At 38.4% G+C, this 24372-nt stretch overlaps 2 protein-coding genes across 2 annotated transcripts in view; both read right to left on the bottom strand.

Annotated features, from left to right (window-relative positions):
* LOC118784485 (potassium voltage-gated channel subfamily H member 8-like) overlaps positions 1-9820 on the bottom strand; it is a 33162-nt gene extending 23342 nt beyond the window's left edge. The window contains exon 1 of the mRNA XM_036538727.1: positions 9669-9820. Within this exon, the coding sequence (XP_036394620.1) occupies positions 9669-9744 (76 nt within the window). The 5' untranslated portion in view covers positions 9745-9820. The remainder of the gene's footprint in view (positions 1-9668) is intronic.
* Positions 9821-15660: 5840 nt separating this feature from the next.
* Positions 15661-20150, bottom strand: si:dkey-82o10.4 (uncharacterized protein LOC797793 homolog). Its single transcript, XM_036539809.1, has 5 exons — positions 19637-20150; positions 19329-19400; positions 19093-19219; positions 18381-18525; positions 15661-15995 (listed from the first exon to the last, which is right to left on the bottom strand). Exons 1-5 carry the CDS (start codon positions 20033-20035, stop codon positions 15917-15919), a joined length of 822 nt encoding a protein of 273 aa, XP_036395702.1. The 5' UTR covers positions 20036-20150; the 3' UTR covers positions 15661-15916.
* Between the last annotated feature and the right edge of the window lie 4222 nt (positions 20151-24372).

Raw genomic sequence — 24372 nt, forward strand, 5'->3', positions numbered from 1 at the left:
AGATGAGCAACACTGCTCTCACAGCTCACAAAGTAGACTGTGTAAGTCTTTTACAAATACAGAAAGATGTAAAATGTATCGCAGGACAAATGACATTAGCAAAGTTAAGTGGGTCAGAAAAGCGAGAACTGGACAAGCACTGCTCAATATCTGTGACAATTGTTGAAGTGAGAGTGTGTGTATTGGTTTTTGTGTGTAGTGTATTGGTCCTGTGAAAGTTTGTGTTTATTTTTTTAAAGTAAAATTCCTGAGAGCATCAACTTGTCATTACTTTTAATGGAAAGGTGAACAACAGATACATCATTCCATTAGTGCAGCACATTACAAAAAGATGTCCATTTGCAATTACCACTGTATCTCAAGCTTGCATTTACATTTTAATATTGACACAAATTACTTTGTAAAGCACAAAGCACATCCAAAAGTCACATCCATGTATAATTACCTTTTCTCTTACACATTTTTGTATACAAACTAATCTCTACCTAAGATGGCTTGCAGTTAACACTTCTGAATGTAAACACTGTGCAAAGAAAAGCACATTAATATTAATCATTAGTCTTAAACTAACAATGCCAGTTTTGGTTTAGGCTGTGTGTCTGTAATGAGAAAACTTATTATTTATGCAGGACTAGGAATAGAAGCTCAAAAACCCAACTGAGGCATGTGACACGGTTCCTGCCACAACAGGGCAACCACTGCAGTGTACCCAGCCTCACTGGAGCTGGTCTAAGTCATTCCCCTTCACAATGAATTACATTCTAATTGTGCCTGCTAGCAATTTTTCCATGACAGTGATGATTGATTTTTCATCTAGCATTTTAGAAATTTGCTCCAAGTAATATGCATAAATAGTGTTTCCATTAAATATCTTGATATTTAAAATGTTCCTGTATTGTTAGGTCTATTGTTACATTTTATTGATTTTTAATTGATTGGATTTACATCCATATTCAGTCTTATGACACAGAAAACCATATGGAAATTAACTGAGAATAATAAAAAATTATATTACTCTTCAGTGGATTCCATAATTGTTGATGCTGAGGCCCGAAAAACAATGTGTGAAATATACCTTTCTCCGTTACACCTTCCTATATTTTGGCCAGTTGGCCATAGAACTGTATGAATTCACCCTGAGCTTGCTGCCCACCTTTTCAATCGATCAATCAAGTACTTTAATGAAAACATATCTGATACTGTACAATGCCCCTGACACAGCCACTGTAGTAGCGTATGTACAAGGACTGAAGGTCCTCACACTTTTACACAGCTGTGGTTGTGGTTCATACCTACAGACAAGGGACCGTGAACTTCAGTCCTGGAAATGGGAAATGACAAGTCTTTGTGTTGATATGGACACCCTCAGCTTCTCAAGCATGTCCAGAGCTTCTTCAGAGGATAAGAAAGGCCACTCAGGTATGAGACCTTGCTTTAGTGAAGCAGTAATAGTTCCAGTAATGTCTTGGTATATACCAATGTCTTCTGCACAATGCTCAAATCTTGTGTTGTACAACATCACTGGCAGACTGGTTTGTTGCTTTTCCAAGTTGCAGTAACGGACACATTCTGATGAAAGTGAAACAGTCAGAAATGTTAAGGCTAAAGCCTGACCTCCATTCCTAATTTAGCAGCGCTGCCTGTAGTTTTATTACCTGTCTGTACTCTAACACCTGGGCTATTAGTAGAATGGATGTGGTAGGTGTGGAGAGGTCAAAGACTCTCGAAATTTCCCTCTCTATAGACCTCTGTGCTGAGAGTCATGACGGATCCAACATTTCATGGTACTGAATATGTCTTGAACAGAATGCAGTGGCAATGAAATTGGTTACAACAGTTTGTCGTATAAACTTTCACACTCAGCTTTTGGATTTACAACAACACAGCACATAGGAGTTGTTTAACAGAGCAGAATATAACCAGGGCCAGGTTATTTGTCACAAACTTTATGTAGGTTAAAAGCTGGGTCTGTAAAAGCCCTAGAGACAGAGAGGGAGGAATGCATGTTCCATGTAGCATGAGCACAAATGCCAAGTCTTTTATCATTTACTCTTGTTTTGTAGTTATACATCTCTCAGTTGCAGTTTAGGCTGCAACACCTGTAGCTGATTTATAGATCTGAGGAGAAAACGTGCACAGACCTGTTCAGTTCTCACACTAGTTTTAGAAATAAAAACCACGGAAAAAATCTTTAATTGAGCAGATTTCCTCCTGTACATCAATGCTTTTGACACAGCACTATTAGGAAAGAATGTCCAAATTATGTGATGAGAATCCATTTACAGAACAGGCTCTCATTCAATGAACCACTGAAGGACCTCATTAAAGCCTTTCTAATATTATTTTATAATAATTCACTTGGGCCCCCTGGGTGTTTTAAAGGCTTTGCAATGACTAAGTGGAAAACACATATTCTCTGGGAGACATGAAAATTCCGAAAGGCAAACCTGGCTTCCTCTTTAATCAATGGCAGGATATAAATAGATGTTTCTTCTTGGCCAGTCTGCAGGGGGTTCATTAAACCAAGATAAATAACTGTTTCTCTGACGGAGTCCCCTACTAGTGACTTGCTTCTCAGGCTGATATTTTGTGCCATTCTTTTTGATATGTGTAGAATTCACCTATATACAAGAAGTATTTTTATCACAGTACATTATTTATTAGCATATAAAATACAATCCATGTTTTTTTTTCCGTTGCCCATTTATTCAGATGGGTGAATTAAGCATATTGCTCAAAGATAAAACAAAATGTGAGTATTGATACCATAATATCAAACGTACACTGTGATTATAGTTATTTTCTAAAAAGGGCATAGAATGTGAAAAAGTATAGAAGTCTTGACCTAGAATTTTCAAATAGGTTATTGCTAATAAAGATCTTATATTTAATATATGTTAGACTGGTGGTAAATTAACTTATCACATAATTCAACAAATGAAAATAGCTTGTTCTAAATCCCAGGAATAGTTTAATTACAGGAAGTCCTCAATATGCCATGAAAGCACAGAACCCTTGGTGTACTGATAGTTAGAATGAATAAAATTTTGTATGAGAGAAATACTACTCTGCCCTGCTTCAACTGCATAGGGAATCTATAATAAATGATCTTGCCAACACGGTGCTATTTTAAGCCAAGTTTAGTCTAAATACCGCTACACAGGGAAACTTTGGTGACGTTTTCCCCGTGAAACCTTGAGACTTAAACTAGCTTTCATTGAAACTATTGGACAGATATATATATATATATATATATATATATATATATACACACACACAAAAGATAATATAACTGTGAGACCACAAAATGTTTTGTGAGAACAGGAATTTAGGGAATTTATTTGTGTCTGTGTAATTAAGAACTGGTGTGTAATAACAGGGGTGCAAATAAATACAACAGCAAAGAAAAGTGGTGTTAAAGCTATGCCCATCTGGCAAACCTAAACTATTGGAAATGTAGTCATTTTAATTAGAAACTTGTATGCATGATGAAATAAAGTTCCTTAAGATGCAACATAGTTGGATAGGAATCGAGGTGGATAATATAACAAAAAAAAATCAATAAATAAAAAAAGTTGCCTAATACAATAAAACATGAACAATAAATTCTATGTTTCCAAGAACACTTTGGCTTTACAAATGTATATAGGGATTTTTTTACATGCAGTAAAACATGGCAAATGGCTTTCAACTGGGCTGGCTGATCATATCAAGCAGTAGGCACCTAAATATTAAGAGCCTTTTTCCAGGTTCATTGTGTAACCTAAAGACTTTGAAACAAACATGTTGTTTGAGAATAATCACCATATTACTAAATTAATAACACCTTTTAAGTAGACCATGGTTATTCACTTGTAAAATTGAAGCCAAAGCAGTTGACCTCTTTTTGGGATGATAAACCACTGTAGTTCAGTACACATTACATAAGGATGAGTTTTATAGTTCAGTACACATTGTACAACGATGAGTTTTATAGTGACAATCAAGGACAAACCTGCACAGGTTATTGTAAACAACGTTCCATTTCTATAATTGTGTACTTGAAGCATTTTATTTGATAAAATCCATATAATTCAGTACAGGTATCAATAATAACTTTAACTTCTTATTGTTGAATAAATCAGATAGGGTTTACATTAAACCTGTGGAGATCACATGATTTAGCTTGCTGCAATAAACAATGTACTATACCCTACAAACTACACTTTTGTGTTAGTTATAATTTTCTTAAGCAAGCCTCCAACTGTCTTTTACCCATATTTTACCCAGAAAACACAGCTAACACCCCTATTATTGAAGATTCTGACCAACACTGACAAACTGATTTTGCATTATTCTAATAATGGTACTGGGATATCACACCCGACACAACCAATCAGGGTCCTCTAAAACTGTGCGACATAGACCCATCTATACACTGGGCTCTCAGTTGATTGTATTCTTTAGCCAGTCAGTGTGTATGTATAATAGTGACCACATAAAGATGATGCTCAATTATTTAGGTAAGGAGGTCACAAGGTGGCTCCATGCAGCAGAGGCTTCACTCACACCTGTAACCAATGAGGACATGAGTGGGCAGAGTAGCACTGGATATGAATGAATTGTCCGCAAGGGGGACTTTCCTGAAGGTGGATCCCTGAGGGGTTGTTCCATATACTTATGACCTGAATTAGCCTTACAAATGAATAAGACTGTTCTCCATACTGAAACACATCGAATAGTTAAACATTAATGAAATAGGTGCCTCCAATGGCCATTGAGAAGCCAACCTTTACTTATTCAGGCTACTGTAACCTCCATCATGACAAGGGTTTTGTTGAAAATAGGAATCTTTCCCAAATGTACATGAATATAAATTTCAACATATTAATCATTGGCTATCTGAAAAATTCCATTTATAACACATACTAGTACTAACTGTGTAAATGAGTGGGACAAGTAATGTGTTCTCTGAGCATCAGAATTAAAAGCCTACTTAATTCCAGTGTCTTAATTCTAGAATCTTAGACAAGGTTTAAACACATATTTGCAATGTAATTCTATTAATCTGCTTCATAGTGTGAATCATAAAAAAGCTTAATTAAATCTGTTGCTTTTGAGAAACTAATCACATTACACACATGTGCACGCGCATACACACACACACACACACACACACACACACACACAGCGATCTCACTCGGAGAAGTGTCAGCACACTGCAATAATTACTCACCATATGAAACCGCTAGAGACGTAAATTTGCGCAACGCGTGCAGATAAACCGGGGATAAAGTGTGGACTAATCCATGTCGAAACCCTCGAACGCCATAATCTGGTTGATAGATTAATGTGCATTCGCGTTTTGTCATTTTTTATTACCAGTTATTCCTTCCATTTTACTACCGTTCAACTAAGCAACCACGTGACGCTCAGGCATGGTTAATTCACTAATATGCTGAATTGACTTAAGTTGCGACAAAAGGTTCATCTAATCGTGTCACACTTCACAGAGTCTGTGACCAAACTCCCACACAACTTTACAAGACGTATTAATTAGCATTTGTTTTGTATTAATCCAATAATCAGTTTAACTGCAGAGCATTATATCATTTAAATACAATTTCAAAATGATGTCTTGTGAATTTAGTTAGTAAGCGTACATTAATCAATAAACATTAGTTGTTGAATGTTCGTTTGCTTGTTGCCAAGACTTAATAAATAATAAATAAATAAAATATTTTGACTGTAGGCTACATTGTGAATGAACAGCGACCCAACGTCATCCTGCATATAGAGCCGTTAAAATCAGTAATAATTATGTTCATCATTTGGTGTATACCATGACATCACACAGAAATGTTCCCACTGCCCCTTCTAAGGTGTTCCTTAGTGCAAAGCATTCCATAAAAGAGGACAAACAGATGAGATGAAACCAGTGATATCTCATCACATCCAGTAACGAAGGCAAGGTGTTTGCAGATAGGAGGCATCTTCACAACTTCTGTAGGAATCAGGAAAAACTGAGCGACATTTAATTATAGTAAACAGCAAAAGCCTTCATATTCTAGATTAATACATATACATGTTATCTGATACATGCTGCATGTAGCCTTTCCAGAAGATGTGATTAATGTCCACAGAAACACAAACGATGCTCTAACCAAACCCACGACTTTCCCTTCTGCTTCATATGAAGCCACTGTGTATAGCCTCAATTCAATCAGATGTGCAGTATGCATTGTCCAAAACCTTTGGCAACACGTTTAATCATGTGACAATGTTTCATTAAAACTGAACTTTGAAATCATTGCATATACCGTATCAGAGGTTATGCAAATACACTTCAGGAAATATATACATGCTTGAGTGTGGTTTAAAAATAGACACCTGGCCTACATTAAAGTATAGTAGATTAGGGGACTCCATTTGTGTATGGTGACTTACAAAGAATACATTTGATGTGCTATCCATTTAATTTATACAACGTAATGTTTACTGAATTCAAACAAAGAGCCTTGCTCAAGGGAACATGAGCAGTGCATCATCCGGGATATAGATAAAACAGTATGGAGATAGTATGGATAGTATGAAGTATGGAGATAATGCCACAGGAAGCCATTTCTAAAATTCTTTTTTTTTTCTTCCTTTTACTTTTCACCTCAACTAAAAGCTCACCACTTCGTCTGTTATGTGTCTCTTTATATAATTTGGCAAGGCAATAATTCATTTTTAAAGACAAGACTGACGTGGTTAAATGCAGAATTTATGCTCTTACTTAAAATCTCGATGACTGTTCAATTATCCATCCTGTGTTTAATGAGCTAGATTAATCAATTATGTGCTTCAACAAGTTTACAGATCATAAATAAACTCTCATATCCAGTGGGTATTCAACTATACCCATTAGACCGAAAACTATTATTAAAAATAGTTATCATAAACTGTAAGGCCTCTTTGTTTCACCTGAATGGGCACAAATGTAATCTTCTTTCCCACTGAGTCAAGGACAGCAGGTCTACATCATTTCCCTGCACAAGGCAGAATAGATTAAATGTGTTTTTCAGGCACAGCTCCCTGGAATTCAAGGTATCACAGCCAGTGGCAGAAACAGGATTGACTTTACAGTAATAACACAAACTGTGCTGACGAGATGTTTCTGAACCGTGCGTTAAAAAATACACAGGAATCTGAAATCGATGCCGCACTGTTAACACTGATTATATGACGTTTTTGTTTTGTCAAACACCCTCATGCAGAACACTAAATCACCCATGTTCCTGATGCAATTCAAGTATCCTGCCAGAGGGTATTCTAGAAGTTTCTCAGCCAGTTTTTGTGATTCCGTTAAACTGCAATAGCCATATTGAAAAGATTAAAATATCTATATATAAATATATGTATGATATCATATATGATATAATTCACACATCACACAGACATATCAAACATTAGAAAGTCTGTCAGATCTGCACCTTTTGACATTCTGGCTTTGACAAAAGCATGATAACACAGATATAAACTTTTGCATAAATCCATGCTGTCAGAAACTCTAGTCTAAGTACATTATGATTATTACATTGGTATTACATTATCATACTGCTGTTAGGGTATTATCTTGGAATATGACCAGATAAACATAAGTAAGTCCAGATATATGACACAACAAAGAGGCAAAAGAGGAAGCTTAAGCTGAATACACATTCCACAGAGCCTACATGTAATCTAACACTATAGCCCTTTAGTATAGGGACTATAGAGTAAGAACCACAGGAATATCTAAGAGGATTCCAATTTCATTGGTTAGCAGTTACCACTTTTGTTGATTTAATAACTTGTCTGTGGTATCTTGACTAAACTGACTGAAATCCTTACAAAGAGTATGCATTCCAAATTTCAAGTAAAAAGAGAAAAACAGTTCCTTTAGTAACATTACTTAAATTCAGTATTATATCAGTTAAATATCAGTTAAATACTTAAATATCAGTATTATTCAGTCAAATCCGTAGTGATGGTAACACGTCATATGTGGACATTGCATCATTAATGATTACTGTACAGTTACATACAAGAATAAAAAGGAAAGTGTAATATATGCTAGCAATCTGAGTAACCAGTCACTGTAATTATATAATGTATGCTAAAATGAGAAGAAGGGAAGTATTCTCAAACTGAGGTCATCTGTACCAAACCAAACAGAAGACATCTTGCTTCAAAGACAATACTGCTTGGTGTAACCTGCACCATCATCCTGAAGACACTCTGAAGCATTGCAGAGTACTGAAGTCTGGCATCAGAGCTAAATATGACTGATTCCAACTGAAAATTCTATAAGAGATTTTACAATATACACTGTGAGACTGATTTGATCATTTTGGGAAAGATAAACACTTACATTGCAAACTGTTTGGTTAGATATTCTTATCCAAGGTCACTTACATTGCTTACACCTGGTTACATATATTTACAAATGACCTTTTACACAGCTGGATGCAAGGTGAATATATGTTTTACAATGAGACACACATCAGTCCCAACTGGGGATACAACAAACACCTTTACCATTACAAGTTTGCTTCCTTTACAACATCTCCACACTTGATTTTGGTTGTATATCAATGTCATGATTTGCTGTTTTACCATTGTCAGGTTGCAGTGTGATACCAATGTAGAGCTACACTTCCTGTCAATAACCCAAGAAGCAACGCTCTCTGTCCACCAGTGCTGGGCAAAGCAACAACGTGACACACCATAGCACCCGGGCTATGTGCTCCAACCATCTTGTTGGAGCCAAGAATCCTTCACTACATGCCCACTATCGTTATCTGAGAATACTGTCAAATTCAGTAAGTGTTGATAGAGTTTCACATTAAACATATTTCACATGGCTCGCTGATACGATACTGTCTGTGTGTCAACAACGAGGCAGATAGTAATTATAAGACATTACGTGGGACGTGATGAAAGCATCTCCGTATTCTGCAGGTTATCATTTACCGGACGCTTATGGTGCGCTAAACGTAATATGGCAAGGTTTTTTTGTCACTCCACTAATCTGGAGTGAATAGTAATGGTATCGCCCCTTCTTGTACGCAAATGTTATCCAGTTATGATTGTACCTAGAAAGTGACCGGGAAACACGCAGATAAGGGGAACCTCTCCGTAGGCTATTTACTGTCCATGGTGCTGGCTGAGAAATGTCCTCGTGCACTCAGAGGGAAAGGTTGCAGAAGATACAACGCACTAAAATGACCGGCTAAACGCTCCGTTCACCTTTGCACCAACAGTGTGCGATGATATGCACAGTAAACCAGCCATAAAATAACATCACAACACTAACACTGTAACTCAGCTGCAGGATAAAAAAGTTCATCAAACATTATCGTTCATAAACTTATAAATGCACTGTAAACTATGATCAGCTTGTTTTTTACTGTTTGATGTCTTGTAATAGAAAACACCAAATAGCTACGTAACGTTAAATTGGATTGCATTCGTAAGTTTTATGTCTATTATAAGATGTTGGCGCCAAAAGTGGTGATTATATGACTTTTGCAATTCAAGTCTCAGAGCACATTCTAATCTGCGGTAGCTGTAAACTCTGTTTACTTCTATGGTCTCACAACGTGAAGTTGCCTACATTGTTCTTTCAACCCCTGTGATACGGATAAACAATACAGACGACTTACGTGTGCCGTCAAAACGCGTCGCAATAGTATCCAGAAATGTGTTCTGAGGCGCTAGTAATCCTTTCATAACAGGCATTTTTGATCTGAGGTGTGGACGTCCCCATTAAAGGTGTAACAAAGGTGAGACACGGCACGGTAATATTGCTGTGAGGAAGCGCACGACCGCAGCATGCGAAAAGAGTTCCAAATCTCCGCTCAGCCGACTCATAATGACTACAGAAAGCGACACTTGCACGCATACGGAGCAGTTTTGTGATAGGCTGCGGTGACGAGCACGAAAAGTCTGGTTTAAGATGACCCCCGCAGGTGCGAGCCAGGTAGTATCCGAGAGTTTCTAAGGTGCGCGGGTCTGCAAAGGAAGCCACTGTAGAAATCCATTAACGACATTTCGCATTGATCTTACGGTCTGTATAAACTGAATCGAAATGCAATATCAGACTGCAACGTTGGTGTACCATTAAAATGAAATGTTTCTCAAAATTTAAAGAAGAATAACAGAATGTTAAATGCACGTCAAAAGGTGATGAAAGAGGTTTTGAGCAGTATCTGTCACAAGCTTGCAACATGGATGCTTTATCAACATTTCTTCTATGTCGTCTCTGTGTTTCTGAAGCAAAATTAAACTAATCTTAAATGTACCTTAGATGACAAATTGATTTCATCCTACCCTGAACATAGTGCTATTTATAGTAGGTAGCCCTGAATGAGATAATCCAATTACTCAACTGGAAGTACAAAACATTTGACCAAGTTATCTTTGGATTGTCTTATCAAACATACATATTAAACTGTTAAACTGTTCTGATACCCCCACCCTAATGCAAAATGGTCTGGATTACCCTGCCTCCTTTTTTATTTTAAAGTGATTTTGGGCACATGCAAGGCATAATATAAACGATACACAAACATTTAACACAAATATACCTATTTATTTAATAATATGTGCATTGTAGCCTAAGATATAATAAATCAGTAAATCAGTAACCATTTTCTTTGTAATTTAAATTTTACAAAAACTTAGGTTAGAGTGGCCATTATACTGAACACTGGCGTGTCCTTTGTCCTGAATAGTAGATCGCCGATCTCTGAGTCTTGTGAAACCCCTTTCTGCATTGCATGAGAGTCTCTCCTGTATAGTTCTCAAAGCACATGCAGGAGCACAGAGCCATGTGACGCAATTAGAGCTCTGCCACTCTGGCTCCCTTGCATCCCTGGGGGCCTCAGGCCTGTGGCGGTACTCTAACTCATTACTTGGCAGGGGCTGTCGTATGTTGTCTGGGGGGGTCACCTAATATAAATTGCCAGACACATACATGGGGCTCACTCGGGCAGTTTTTTACTGGTCATGTGACTTATTCCATTGTTTTGAACAGGTTGCCAATTTTAGTGTATTTCACTACACTAACAGTCAGTTCCACAATAGGAGGACTGTAAAAGGCTTAAATCAGTACACAAGCTAAAATGTTATACCAACCGATAATTTTCTGTATTTCCATTTTATATAATTAGCCTTCATTTTCCATCAATGAAATACAACATACGGGCAATTTGAAAATAACAGCAGTGCAGTGCTGCACCTGACTGGCAAAATTGTAATACAATAAAGAGAGACAGCAGTCCCGTACCTACAGTCTGAAGACAATCGAAGCCAGTGCACTTTCCCAGGGGTGTGGTTTCCTTTTGTTGTTGTTTTCCACTCAAGGGACATTTCAGTACATTGACAAAAGAAATGCAAACAATTCATTTAGAAAATAAATTATGGGACATCACACACTTTCATACTGTGAAAAATCCTGCCGGTAAAATATCAAGGGTTCATTTTCTTTTGCATGTTTTTTGTTTTGGCGATGGATTCCATTGTGGGTATGTCTAGTGCTTCATGTGAGAGTCACAGATTCCCTTGTCTCACAAGTTTCAACAGGTCTCTGTGACTCTGCTGGTGGCAGGTCTCCCTGCACTCTCTCAGGAGTATGGCCCTGTGTCAGTGTCATATTAACAGATGTGAAAGCTCCTTCGTGGCTCGTCTTGCTGCTCTAATAGGGAGGCTGTTATTAGGCTGTGCTTCAGACATGTCGTAATGAGTCCTTCAAATGAGGGCTTGTTAAATATTAGCCTGCTCGGCAAAATTAATCTGTGAAGGCTTTAAATGAACAGAGACTATTTGCCAATCACACCGTGGCAAAATCCACAATGCGATTATACCATTCTATTGTTCGAGCTGTACCTCCACTTGTAATTACTGACAGACTGGTTATCAAAGGGATACAGTCCTGATTTTATGCTTTATGTCAAAAGGCTTTACTCTACATAAACATGTTCGCATTCTCATTAGGATTTTCTAATGTTTATTAAAGGAAAGAGAATCAAATCAGCTTAATACTCTTTCTGTCTGCATAACAGGCAATGCAAATAGACTTAATGATTGCCCATCTCCACCGTTGCAGTCTTAATAGTAGCACCTTATACAAAGGATAATACAGCACCTGAGAGCAGTTTTAGATGACTCAATAATATAGCATGCATTGTAAAAACACGACTATGCATTGTAAAACCCACAACTATGGCATTTATGTTTGCAAATAAAATGTGTTGTTTTGACATATCACATTTTGCTTTTTCATTAAATAGTGTAAATGAAAATGTATTTAGGTTTCACATTATTTTGGGGCATTTCAGTCACAAAATGTGCTGAATTGCATTGCAATTTGCATTGTACAATAAAATACTTTAGATATTTTTATGAACAGTCCTCTCACTTATGAATTCCATTTTCCTATGTCCATATGCAGGGGTTCCTGGTAACAACCCTGGAAGCTACTGAGAGATTTCAGTCACATACCTAGAGTCACTGGTTCCTTGTTACGTAAAACACATCACTGATCTTGAAATACAACTTCACACACTTGCAGGAACAAGAGGCTGTCTTCATGAAATAGAGATGGTCATTGCTGCTGACGTAGACAGTCGTTTTCAGGACCACAATTACTGACATTATAGTCTATCATGAGCAAACAAGCCATTTAAAAAGTAGTTCCTGACATACAATAGGGTTACAGACCTTGACAGTTCTGGCCATTTACTAATCTTTTTTATGCAGTGATTGACAGGTCTGTGTTCACTTGACAGCTCCAAAAGAGTTGTCGGCGGCGCTATTAGGACGATCACAGCACTCAATCTTCACTTTCTTCTTCAGAGTAAACTGAGCTTGGCGCTTTGCCACCACTTATGATGAAACTCTCTACAGAATACTGGTTTTATCTACTGTCTGCTGCATTAATTAGGTGGGACATTTCACAGGAAAGCCATTAGGGGGCTGCACATTATTGCTGAAAGGCTTCACAAAGATATGGGAGTAAAAAGCAGTAAATATTCACAGGACCATCACAAGGCAGGAGCTAAGACTTGAGGGAGACAAGTGAGACAAGACATTAAAGGTGGAATAACAGGGCATAAAAGCCCCATGTTACAAATCATTTCAGACAAGAGAGGTTCAGATCCTTATATGTCTTTGTGACACTCATAGCATATATTTTAATGGGGAATTAAGACACATAGCATGCATTTTAACTAGGAATTTAGGGCAGTCTACATTTAAGATTTGTGCTTCAAGCAGGAGGCACTGCATATCCACTTATGAGTAAATATCTATTTTTGTTTGCATGTCTTGGGTCAAAAACAGAGCAAGAAGTTACCATTCTTTAATCTCTTCTTTTTCATGTGTTCTCTCAGGTTGTGATATAGTGCAGCCAATAGTAACTTATTCATTCATTCATTTATTTAACCATTTTCTAATTCATTTCATGGATTTTGTAATTTTTTGCTACAGAATAGTTCAAAATAGCTATTGTGTGTCTTGTGTCAATACAAATATTGAGGGTGCAATTTGTATTTTGTATAACAGACATTCAGGCTAAGAACTAGAAGGGTTTGTCAGCAGCTGGTCTGACAGATCAGTTTGTGCAACTATAACGCCCCCTGTTGATGATAAGAAGCAAAACAATTTATCATCCATCAGTGAATTTTTGGGCTTGTGAGAATTTGGTGACTATGAGATCGCATTTGATAAATAAATTTGAAACAATTCTATGAACACACACATGCACTGAAACCCTTCAAACCTGTACATACATACCAATATAATTCCTCACAAGCTTTCAACTGAAGCAGTCAAGGTTAACCCAGGTGAAATTATACATAACCAAAACCTCACAAATAATGGGAATGCCTCAAAAACGCAAATTAAATAGCACTGACATATGCACATACTGTACCTGTGATCGCTGAACAGTACTACTTAAACACATACAAAAACACAAATGAAAGAGGGAAAATATCACAAAATACTGAATATCTGAAGTATCATCTCAGGTGCTACATCTAAATTCATGGTTGTAAAGCATAATGATAATGTCTGAGAATGTATTAGCATCCCCATGGTCCTCTTCTACATTTAAGTGAAAAGCCAGAGAGATTATGCATGTATCACTTTGCTACTTTTAGTCATCCTATCATGGAAAGAGTACAACGACCTGCCTGTACAAGGAAAGGCTACAAGCACATAGAGGGGGGCGACATGTAGAGACACAAAACTACAGAGAGAGGGCTACATTTAGAGAGAAAAAAATCCCACATGTCCAGAAAGAAACAGAAAGGAGTATATGTACAGAGAAAGAAATACCCGCAGAGGGGAAAACCTACATGTAGAAAAAGGAAACACACACAGATAGAGAACTACATGTAGCAAGAAAAAATATATGCAAAGAGGGAAGACAAAATACAGAAATCGGACTACATGCGGTTTTTCCTACGGTATTTGGTGTGAAACAGTTTTTCCAAAGCTGGTGTATTGCAGTAAGGCTTGGAAGGCACTTCCTATTAACAGAGCATAATGGTGATCCACATTTTCTCAAACCCCGCCTCAATTATATGAAAACTCCACTCTCAGGCATAACTTTTCAAACCTTTTCTTTTTACATTTCAATATTTGCATAACAGATGGATGCTTATTGCATTAAAAAATAAAAACTTTTGGACTTTGGAAAGAGGACGACTCTTGTTGTGCAAAATAGTTTTAAAAAATGACCAGTTAAAGCTTCTTAACATTTTGGCTATACAGAAGGTAACTTTGGCATAACTCAACTGAGTTTGTTGATCACAAAACTACTACAGAGCAGAGGTGGCTGTGTGCACAAACGCTTCGAAGCACAAATAAGTGTGGTAAGAGTACAATTGATGCTCCATATAAATGGCGATTATTTTCAGTGGAACACACTGAGCTGAGTGTGAGGAAATGTTTGCCCCTGAGATGTGGTAATTATTCAGCCTGTGGGTTGAAACTGGAAGGGAAGAAAGGGGATTATCATAAAACATACAAAATATCTTCACAAGCAAGGCATTACTACCTAGTAAGTGTTCAAAATGATTGTTGTACAGTATATAATAAACACATTCTTGAAATATGAACATGTGAGCTGACATACAGTACTACCTTTTCATCTGGATGTGTAGTAAGACCATGCTCATACAGATATGATGTATGATTATGAAGGCCTACTGCAGGGTTAAGTGGGATCTTTTTATAGCTCTCCTTATTTATGGTTGACTCATCAGCACCCCCTTGACATGTAAAACTAAAGTTTGCAAAGACTAGTGGGAATTGGAACATTTCAAGCAGTGATCCATTTACCTAAAATGCACCTTCAAACCCTTCAAAAGTATATTTCTGAAAATACAGTCACAGATCAAGATCCCCAAGACCATTTTTTGTCATAAGCCTGAAATTCTGTGATCGCTCCTGTCTCATTATATCACCACTGCAAAGAAAGAGGATAACATTTTGGTCCTAGTTTCATGTCTAGCAAAGCATTCGATCCATTTAACCATTTTATTGGTCTCAGTCAAGTGATACATCTTAAATTCCAGGCACTGAAGCAGACAGAGAATATGCTCATAAAAAAAAAAAAAAAACCTGAAAGGCTGAACATTGTTCTCCTGTAAAACGAAAAACTGTTTCTCTGAATCAGAATGAGTATTCTATCTGGTTCTGTGGTCTGAATATCTTTTGCCTGTGGTCATCAGGACTTTAGGAATTCAAGTGAATTAGTTTGGTTCTGCTGCATTGACCATTTTCTGCTCAGTTGTGGTGAATGGAATGAATCTTGGGTTTTCTGCAGCTGCAGGTAGGCACATGTCTCTTTCAAAGCGCTTTTCCAAAGGAAAGGCGAGCAACACTTCAACATCATTCCCATTCACTCCAGGTGTTTCCAGTGCCATATACTGGTCACGGTCCATTCTGGTTCGGCTCCGTCCGTCAGCTCCCGGTGGAACCTGCCATGAAAGACGTACGTCAGCTTGGCCCATATATCACCATCCAGCTCAGGTTCTTACACCCTGCAGTAACTATGCACCACACTGACACTATGTGTCTTATTCAAGCCATAAGTGGGTTTATAACACAACAAGCTACTGTGACACAGCTACCCATTAGAGTTCACCATATTACAAAACAAAATAAAAACACCTATCTGGAATATATGACTGCTACTGCCCGGCAGCATTGTAGCATAGTGGTAAGGAGCAGGAGCCGGACTAACCAAAAGGTTGTTGGTTTGATTCCCCGCCAGGGTACTGCTGTTATACCCTTAGGTAAGGTACTTAACCCAGAATTGCTTTAGTAAATCTCCAGCTGTATAAATGGGTAACATGTAAAAAACTGTAACCTGTGTATGTTGCTCTGGATAAGAGCATCTGCTAAATGCCAACGATGTAATGTAATGTAATGAATCAAGGAAACCAAATCCTAAACTAAAAGTAATTGTTACTGAGCCCTGAACACAGAACCCATGCTGTCAGAGCTACAAGGCAAAACCAGATAATGACTGAGTACAGGTTCAGTGACCACACCCTTACAAGTAAAAACAGGAGGTCTGAGGTTGGTGTGTGTGTGCGTGTTTGTGAGTAGGGGTTAATGTTGCTTCTCAGTGGATGAATTTCCAGTGGATACAGAGACTAGCACAGTCAACAGTGTTAAATGTATGAGCACCTTCTCAAGACACACAGTGTGTAGTTGATCTATGAGGGGAAACATATGAAGATCAAATCTAAAATGATATCGATCAAATATGGATCAGATAATGCATAGAACTATCTTCACTACTTGGCATTGCTTTATCATACCTGCATAGAAATTCACCAAGGGTATCTACATCTTAATAGATACCTAGGCCTCATCTGAAAATATTTAATACAGAGATGGTGTGTGAGGTTCTTGCAAATCATGTCCAGTCAAACAGTTTTCCTGGTGTGATTCTAATGTGTATTAAATTATTCCAAGAAACTTTTACAAATAATTCCAATCTCCTACCAATATAAGTGTAAATCCTGACAATGTGACAGTCTGAAGAAAACTGAGCAATGTAAGGGACCTATGGAAAAATTTTGAACGGTTCATAACTTTGACAAAACCAATATTATTCTGACATATTTATACTCTGTGCTCTTACAGCAAATCCAAAAGGATATTTTTGCACCTAAATCAAGGCACACTAGCTCTTTATTCGCCTTATAATAACCTCTGCTGTAATCAAATACTGTGGTAAAGAATTCCAGCTTCTCAATATCAAGAGTATGGCAACGAGTGATAAGGCAATGAATGCAAATCACCAGCTTCATAATGAGACTGAGATTCCTCGTTATTACCGCCATGCTGTGTTCCTCTGGTTTAGTCAATGTGCTTAAGTTTGTCCGGACTTTGCCCGGGCCTGCACAGGACAGGTGCCCACTTTTAAACCAGAGACAATGGAAGAGAGATCCTCGCAATATGGAGGAGTGCAATCTCTGTGACGGCCACATGTCTCGGTCCAAATCCTAACGGGATTTGAGATCCCAGCGCTTCGGAAAGCGTGTCCTTCTCTGTGGATTGGAAAGTGGATTTATTGCCGCTGTTTGCGTCCGCAGAAAATCCTGTGGCTGATGCACACCCACTCAGAAGGTCCACATGAGTTCGAAACTCTTTTAGAGTGTTGCAGGGTCCATTTCCCTGTATGTGGCTGAGATATTTATCAAGCATTAATTTAGAGTAGCTGACGCAAGTGGGGTCCACTGGTTTGTGCAGGTGGGGCTAGTCACAATTATGCTGTACAAATGACTACTATATACATTTATACTTGTCATACCTGTGAACATAGTAGTGCACTCAAGTCACAGAAATCAGCTGAGTCACCTGTGTTGGACACTCAAGTATTCTGCCCTGGCATGCCAAATTCTCTTATTGAAGGCAGCATCCTGTGTGTTGGCTGAGGTCATGACTAGATCAAACCTAGCTTACTCCAAACAAACCATCGAATAAAATTGGGAAGTTCTGTTATTCCCTGTGTATGTGTGCCATAATTTTGACAAAATACTGTTTAGGGACTATACTCTAATATAAGACTTCCCATCAGTATGTAAAAAGTAAAAAATGTCCCTGTGCACAGGAAATACCTATACAATATTTTTCTAAGGGAACCAAAGGCACTCCATATCACATGGAATGTATATGTGCTGTAAAAATGAAAGAAAAATGAATGTTTCTCAAAGCGCTGTGGGGGGAAATTAATCAAATAAAGTAACTAAATTACCATAATTTAATAGAAGTTTCTTTTGTCTTGAACCCATTAAAAACCTGCTGAATGAACATTACTACTGCCAGTATGGTGCACACTGCACACTCACTCATAGACCGCTGTAACAATCTTCTTCGGGGGGTCCTCTCCCTCTGTCTCAGCCACCTTGAATATCCGTGTGCTTTCTGGGTCCTCTGGCAAGTCTGCACTCGATAGGTACCAGAATCTCATCAGGATGTAGCAGAACTTTCTGCCTGGAGAGACACACAGACATTTTTATGTGATGCCCTTCACTATGAACTCTCAGAGACAGAGGTTCCCCAGTCTCTAAATATTTACAAATGCTAGGCTGTTTGGTTTTGATTTACAAATTAATCACACAAATGCTTGCATGCTCTACACAACACCTTTTGGCTTGGCTCAAAATATTGCACTGACAAGTCTGGGTAAAAGAACATGTGATTAAGCTGCTGTAATTTTCTATGTGTCTCTGGGGTGTATCATAAGCAAAGAAATTCTAATACTGGCCTTAAGACAGGATTTCAAACAAGAGCCTATCCTACCATGAGAAGCAGATGAAGCTACATACACACTGTCACACAGGCCCAGCGCTATGGGGGTGCTTAGGGGTGCACTGCAACCCCAGACGGACCTCAGTGCACACCCAGTTGTCTCCTTACATCCCAATGTCTACATAGTATTCATTACTTTTTTTTATCCTACCGTGGATTGCAACTGCACCCCTCTGTATTTTCTCCTGGCACTGGGCCAGCTGTCACACCCACCCACACTCCAATAGACCAGAATGATACTATCAGTACCTCTGCTGTCAAAGAAAAGTGATACATCTTCTGGAATTAGAAAAATGATATCATCCAGTCCAATGGCAAGATTTCTTCTTTGGGATTCTGTGAGAGCTTTGTACCTCATCTTGGCATGATCTAAGGCCTGAAACATAGCAGGGAGAAGGTGGCATTATTCCACAGCCTGGTACTAGAGCACACATGGTGTGCTACTTTTGAGCTCATTTGTTATAACTAAGCATGTGGAGGTGTACCTCGTTTGACACCACGCTTCTCAGATCTTCAAACTTGCCAAGGGACATAAGATTGGAGATGTAGACCACTGCCTAAAGAACAAGGGAAATTAATTAGCATCATTTACTCTGAATCTGCAATTCATGTACCATTGCATGCAATATCGAACTTTAATTATTTAGAATCATTACAATTACGGCATCCTCTACTGATTTGCAGCTGTCGCGACAATGTAATCCAAACGTCTGTAATGCAAAGGACAGTAGTATACATGAGATAGCACCAGAAAATCCTTGTTTTTTTAATAGGACTGTAAATATTAAAATACCTGCTTAGCGCCATTGTCGAATTCCGCAGATGAAACACTAAGGCCAAAATAAAGTTCAATCAAAAACAATACACATTTATTTCTGATCCACGAGACTGGATCCGGTATTCCCACCACAGTGATGCCCGGATGACTGCGAGTATTCGGTTCCTTATCACTTCCTGTACTGTATTGTCTGGTTTTCTGACCGACAAGAAACACATTCTGTTTCCGCAGGTTATGCAGTTTGAGCTTGACAGCCCCCGCTTCTTCGGTGTGCAGGCAGCATGTATGTTGATACGCAAATTGACGGCTCGCAAGCTGCTTGGTCGTATTTAGCTTCCAAGGGCAGGCCAAAGGCGTCCGCACTGCTCTTCCACCAAATTCACGAAAGGCAGCGATTAACGTAAACCACTGCATCACGAAAACGCCATGGCGGTCGCACACAACGTGGATAAAAGGAGCATGCTGTGTGCAAAATTGGTATATGAGGTCTAAGCCCGAATTGTTCTTCCGGCAACCTTATGCAACCATCTCACGTTGTACCCACAGTCGTTGCGTAACAACACAACACAGCTGATCAACTATGGACTTCGTCCGGTAGAGGGAAGCACAGTGCCATATTCAGATTTTTCATTCCACATGTAGCAGTATTTTGCTGCATTGGTCGGGGAGTCATCGGGTATGCTGGGGGCAGATAAAATCGAACACAGTCTGTGGTTAGGTAGGAAGCTAATTCCACAGAGGTCGGTATGGCTAAATATCTACCATTTTCTCCCACACTAGTGCGATAGGAAAATATCTGTACGTTCCTTACTGATGGAGAGAAAACGGAGGTCCTCTCTGTGCAACAGCACATTCAAAGCGATTTCGCGGTAATTATACTAAGGCGACGCGTTGCTATTTTGTGGTAAGCACGGTGCAGGTCAGAGCTGTAATCTAAACCTGCTGAAGACATCTTAATTGCATCTCTTAATAATGACGAGGTGTTTTCAACGAGTGAGCGAACAACTACCGTAGACATTAACACAAAATACAAATTGTCAGTCAACCAGCAGTAGACATATGGAACAGTTATGTTAAAGATGACTTTACAGCTGCCCCCCCCCCCCCCCCCCCCCCCCCCCCCCCACACACACACACACACACACACACACACACACACACACACCACCACCACCACCACCACTGCCAGGTTGATCAAACTCATTCTTCGATTCAGTCAACCAACTATGAAGTTAAAGTAGATCTTTAGTGGAAATGGGCCTACTCCAAAAGATTGTATTTCTGGCGTAAAACGACAAAAATTGCTGGATGACTAAACTTCTCCAGTAATGAATATACGTAGGCTATGTTCTTTCCTTCTGTGTGTATTCAGAAAGCTTTGTTTTCAAAAAAGTCCCGTTGAATTCGCTGCACAGGTGCAAAAATCATTGTTTGTAAAGCGTAAATTTGATCAGTAGACCAAAACATCATTAAATTCACGCTGCTCCTGGTGATTACAGGTCACGAGCATTTGTGTCTGCATGATATTTTTATTATCTTTTAGTGGATATGGGAATAATGACGACAATGTATTCAGGTTTGAGATATTGTTCCAAACAGTATAGAGGGACACCTGCGCTTATACCCGCCCCTCTAAGTACTGTAACTAATTTTATTGATAAATAATTGCTACCACCGTACTTGATTATTGAAATTGCGCTCAGATATGGAAACCTTTCTAAGATGTATTATAGTAATTACCTCTGTCAGTTCGAAACGCTGTTACATCTGGCAATTGAATGGAACAGAATAATAAAATCTATTGCTGCACTGATTCCACACCGATTTTAATTAGTTGCTTTTCTTTTCTATAATGATGTTAGCTCGATAATATATGCAAAGACGACAAATACATGTGGTTTCTTTTTGGTAACCTGTTTCCTCTATATTTTCGTTTTCGTTTAAAGTGTGAAAAGGTGCAAAATATAAGGCTCTAAACATTAAACAACACATAACTAAGAACGATTAAATGAATTTTATAGAGTTGACCACTGAACTAGAGCCGAATTATATTTTATGTTAATAAGATCTCAGCTCGCGTTGACCGAGGGTTTGCATATTATTTGTATACGTGTACACTTCTCATATAAACCTATATTTTCTACTAGACATAGCTTGAATGTAGTATGAATCTCACAGTCAAACCGATTATCGGTGATGCAATTTATTTCCTATTAAAGACCGCTTTCTCTGTTGCCTTTTGATGCAAATCTTATTAAACTACTATACCTAATAGTACAAAAGGAAAAGCCAAATCTGTATTCTGTTCATGACTATCTAAAAGCTGTCTCCTTTGCATTATACAGTGACCACTTAAACAAATAAAAAGCTGCGGTCATTGGAGCATATTTCAGATTTTGATGTCTTTTCAAAATTATTATTGAACGTCAACGTGTTATTATTTTAAATATTTTGAATATTCACATTATTGTGTTGATATGCTTTAGCACCTACCACAAAAGTACAAACATTCCACATGTACCATTTCAGGGGCTTTCTATGTTTTTACGTTAGCCACTAGGAGGCACTGTTGTCCACAAGTACGCTCAACTTTTCATGTACGCGCGTACGGTGCTGGGCAGCGAGTGGAGCGTTCAAACATTGTGGCCCCATGGAAGAGGGTAATTCCTCGCAGCAACCGTGTCTTCACACGCTGGAAAATAGTTCATTTTAAAAAGCTGCGTTGACTATTTTTTCAGGAGCATAATCCATGTTTAAAAGACAATGCTATTCTGTAAACTGATTATGCGCCTGTAATGCGTAAATGTGGAAAATATACAGTATTTAAGATGATTATTTATAGTGACGATGATAACCACAATAACTTTTTCAACAACACGAAGAGCAACAGGAATACATAAATACATGTTATGGGGGAATAACAACATGATTTTACACATGCATGATTGCCGTTAGCAAATTTTACAATATAATTTTAGAGTATAGATGCTTTATGAGTGTGCACTTCTTAAATCAACTGTGTATTTCATGTGACATTCAAAATCAATATTGCTGCAGTGAAATAAAGTTGTTTTAGGTTCATCGATGATTGTAGATTGATAGACTTATTGTTAATAGTTGAAGGGCATAAATTACGTAAAAACGTGGACAACTATCAACAAATGATGAAATTTATGGCCGGCGAAATCGACACATTCTACCACAGAACAATGGTCAATGGTTTTAAGAGACTTTTCATTGCTAATTCAGGTATATGATTGATCATTTTAATTCTCAATTTCACCTTTTTCTATTCGCTACTTCCCTGGCCCTTGTGGCAGTGAGTCACCAAAAGAATGCTTTGAATTCTTCTTCAGTAATTAACATACACATGTGCGCCCCACACATAGACACACTCAAGTTTCTGCCTGTGTGTTCGTTCTAAACTACACCGAAGCAGGGAAGCTACACGCGTTCTTACAGTACTATAAGCGTTAGGATCAGGTTGGAGAAGATGCTTCACTTTAACTTTGGCGCAGTATAATGAGAAAAATTAGTGCAAATGCTCTTAGTAATAGTTTCTGATTTTTTTCTGCAAATTATTTTTCAACTTGTTTTTGTATCCATGCATAAATTAAAAAATCTGCTGAAATTTATTATTCATCCGAGATGTAATTAATATGCAAAATTATGCAAATTAAGATGCAATTAGGCTCCAATTCTCTAGTGGAATTTTCCATTATAATTTAATACAAAGTAACAGAGTAATTGGTGTCACGTGTAATTACGGTTACTCAAGTGTACTTTCAGACGTGCAAATGATGTGCTATATGTTGGTTATCCTATGCAAATGTACCATGTGGTGCTTCAACACTTTGGGGACACCTAAAAGTGTTTTAAAAATGGGGACACATGAAAAAAAAAAACTGAATGTAACTGGAACGATGAAGAACTAGACACCAATAATCATTTTTTTAAAACGTAAATTTAATTTGCATGAGATTAGTTGGAGAGCTAAGTTTGCTTGAGTTTTCTATACAATGCTACAAAAAGTCAAACTGACATTTCTTGTCATTGAACGTGACACCTTCTTTTCTCTGAATAAATGGCACATTATGCCTGGTCAATGAGTGTTCAGAAATTCACCTCAAGTCAACGCTAAATAATCACAATAATCCAACAGGGAAAGGCAGGTTTCACAGTTGTGCAGAATCAGTGGTGACGAGAGGGAAAATAAACTGGAGATGTCATTTACATATGTTTATTTTTTGTGAAAGAAAAGTCCTTTGGTGCATTTTGAGAAAGGTCCCTTTGGAGATCGACTCCGTCTTAGGAAGCAAATTGATTTAAAATTGTTACACGGCTGGTTACATGGCCTGATATCCTGCTCACTGACATCCTCTCCAAGGCGCTCGCACTCCGCTATCTGTCTCGTTCCTGATCGTCGGTCGGAACAAAGACATCCACTCCCCCCTTCCCTCCACCTCCCCCCGTCCCCCCCCCCCCCGACCGTCCCCTGCACTCACCGCCCCCACCCTGTGTGCCTGCCTGCACAACTCTCTCAAAGAACATAATCCTGCAACAAAACCTACACACAAAGGAAACTTGAGCTCAATCCTATAACACACGGCCACGGCAAACAATGCCCACTCCCACCAGCCCCTCATTGCTGCCTCTTCATGAGCACTAAATGCCCCGTGGCACAAACAAGCCTTTATCCCTTAGACCCCGCTGATTAGTGCCACCCGGAGCTCTCTACTGCCGCCACATGG

This window comes from Megalops cyprinoides, chromosome 10, assembly GCF_013368585.1.
Source record: "Megalops cyprinoides isolate fMegCyp1 chromosome 10, fMegCyp1.pri, whole genome shotgun sequence".
In the NCBI taxonomy this organism is placed as follows: Eukaryota; Metazoa; Chordata; class Actinopteri; order Elopiformes; family Megalopidae; genus Megalops; species Megalops cyprinoides.

Excerpts from the sequence above, each read along its gene's own strand:
- si:dkey-82o10.4 (XM_036539809.1), bottom strand. The coding sequence starts at position 20,035 with ATGCAGTGGTTTACGTTAATCGCTGCCTTTCGTGAATTTGGTGGAAGA. Across the intron at positions 19,220-19,328 it reads GAAGCGTGGTGTCAAACGAG|GCCTTAGATCATGCCAAGAT; the intron begins GTACACCTCCAC and ends GCTATGTTTCAG. Across the intron at positions 15,996-18,380 it reads ATTGTTACAGCGGTCTATGA|GTTCCACCGGGAGCTGACGG; the intron begins GTGAGTGTGCAG and ends CTTTCATGGCAG.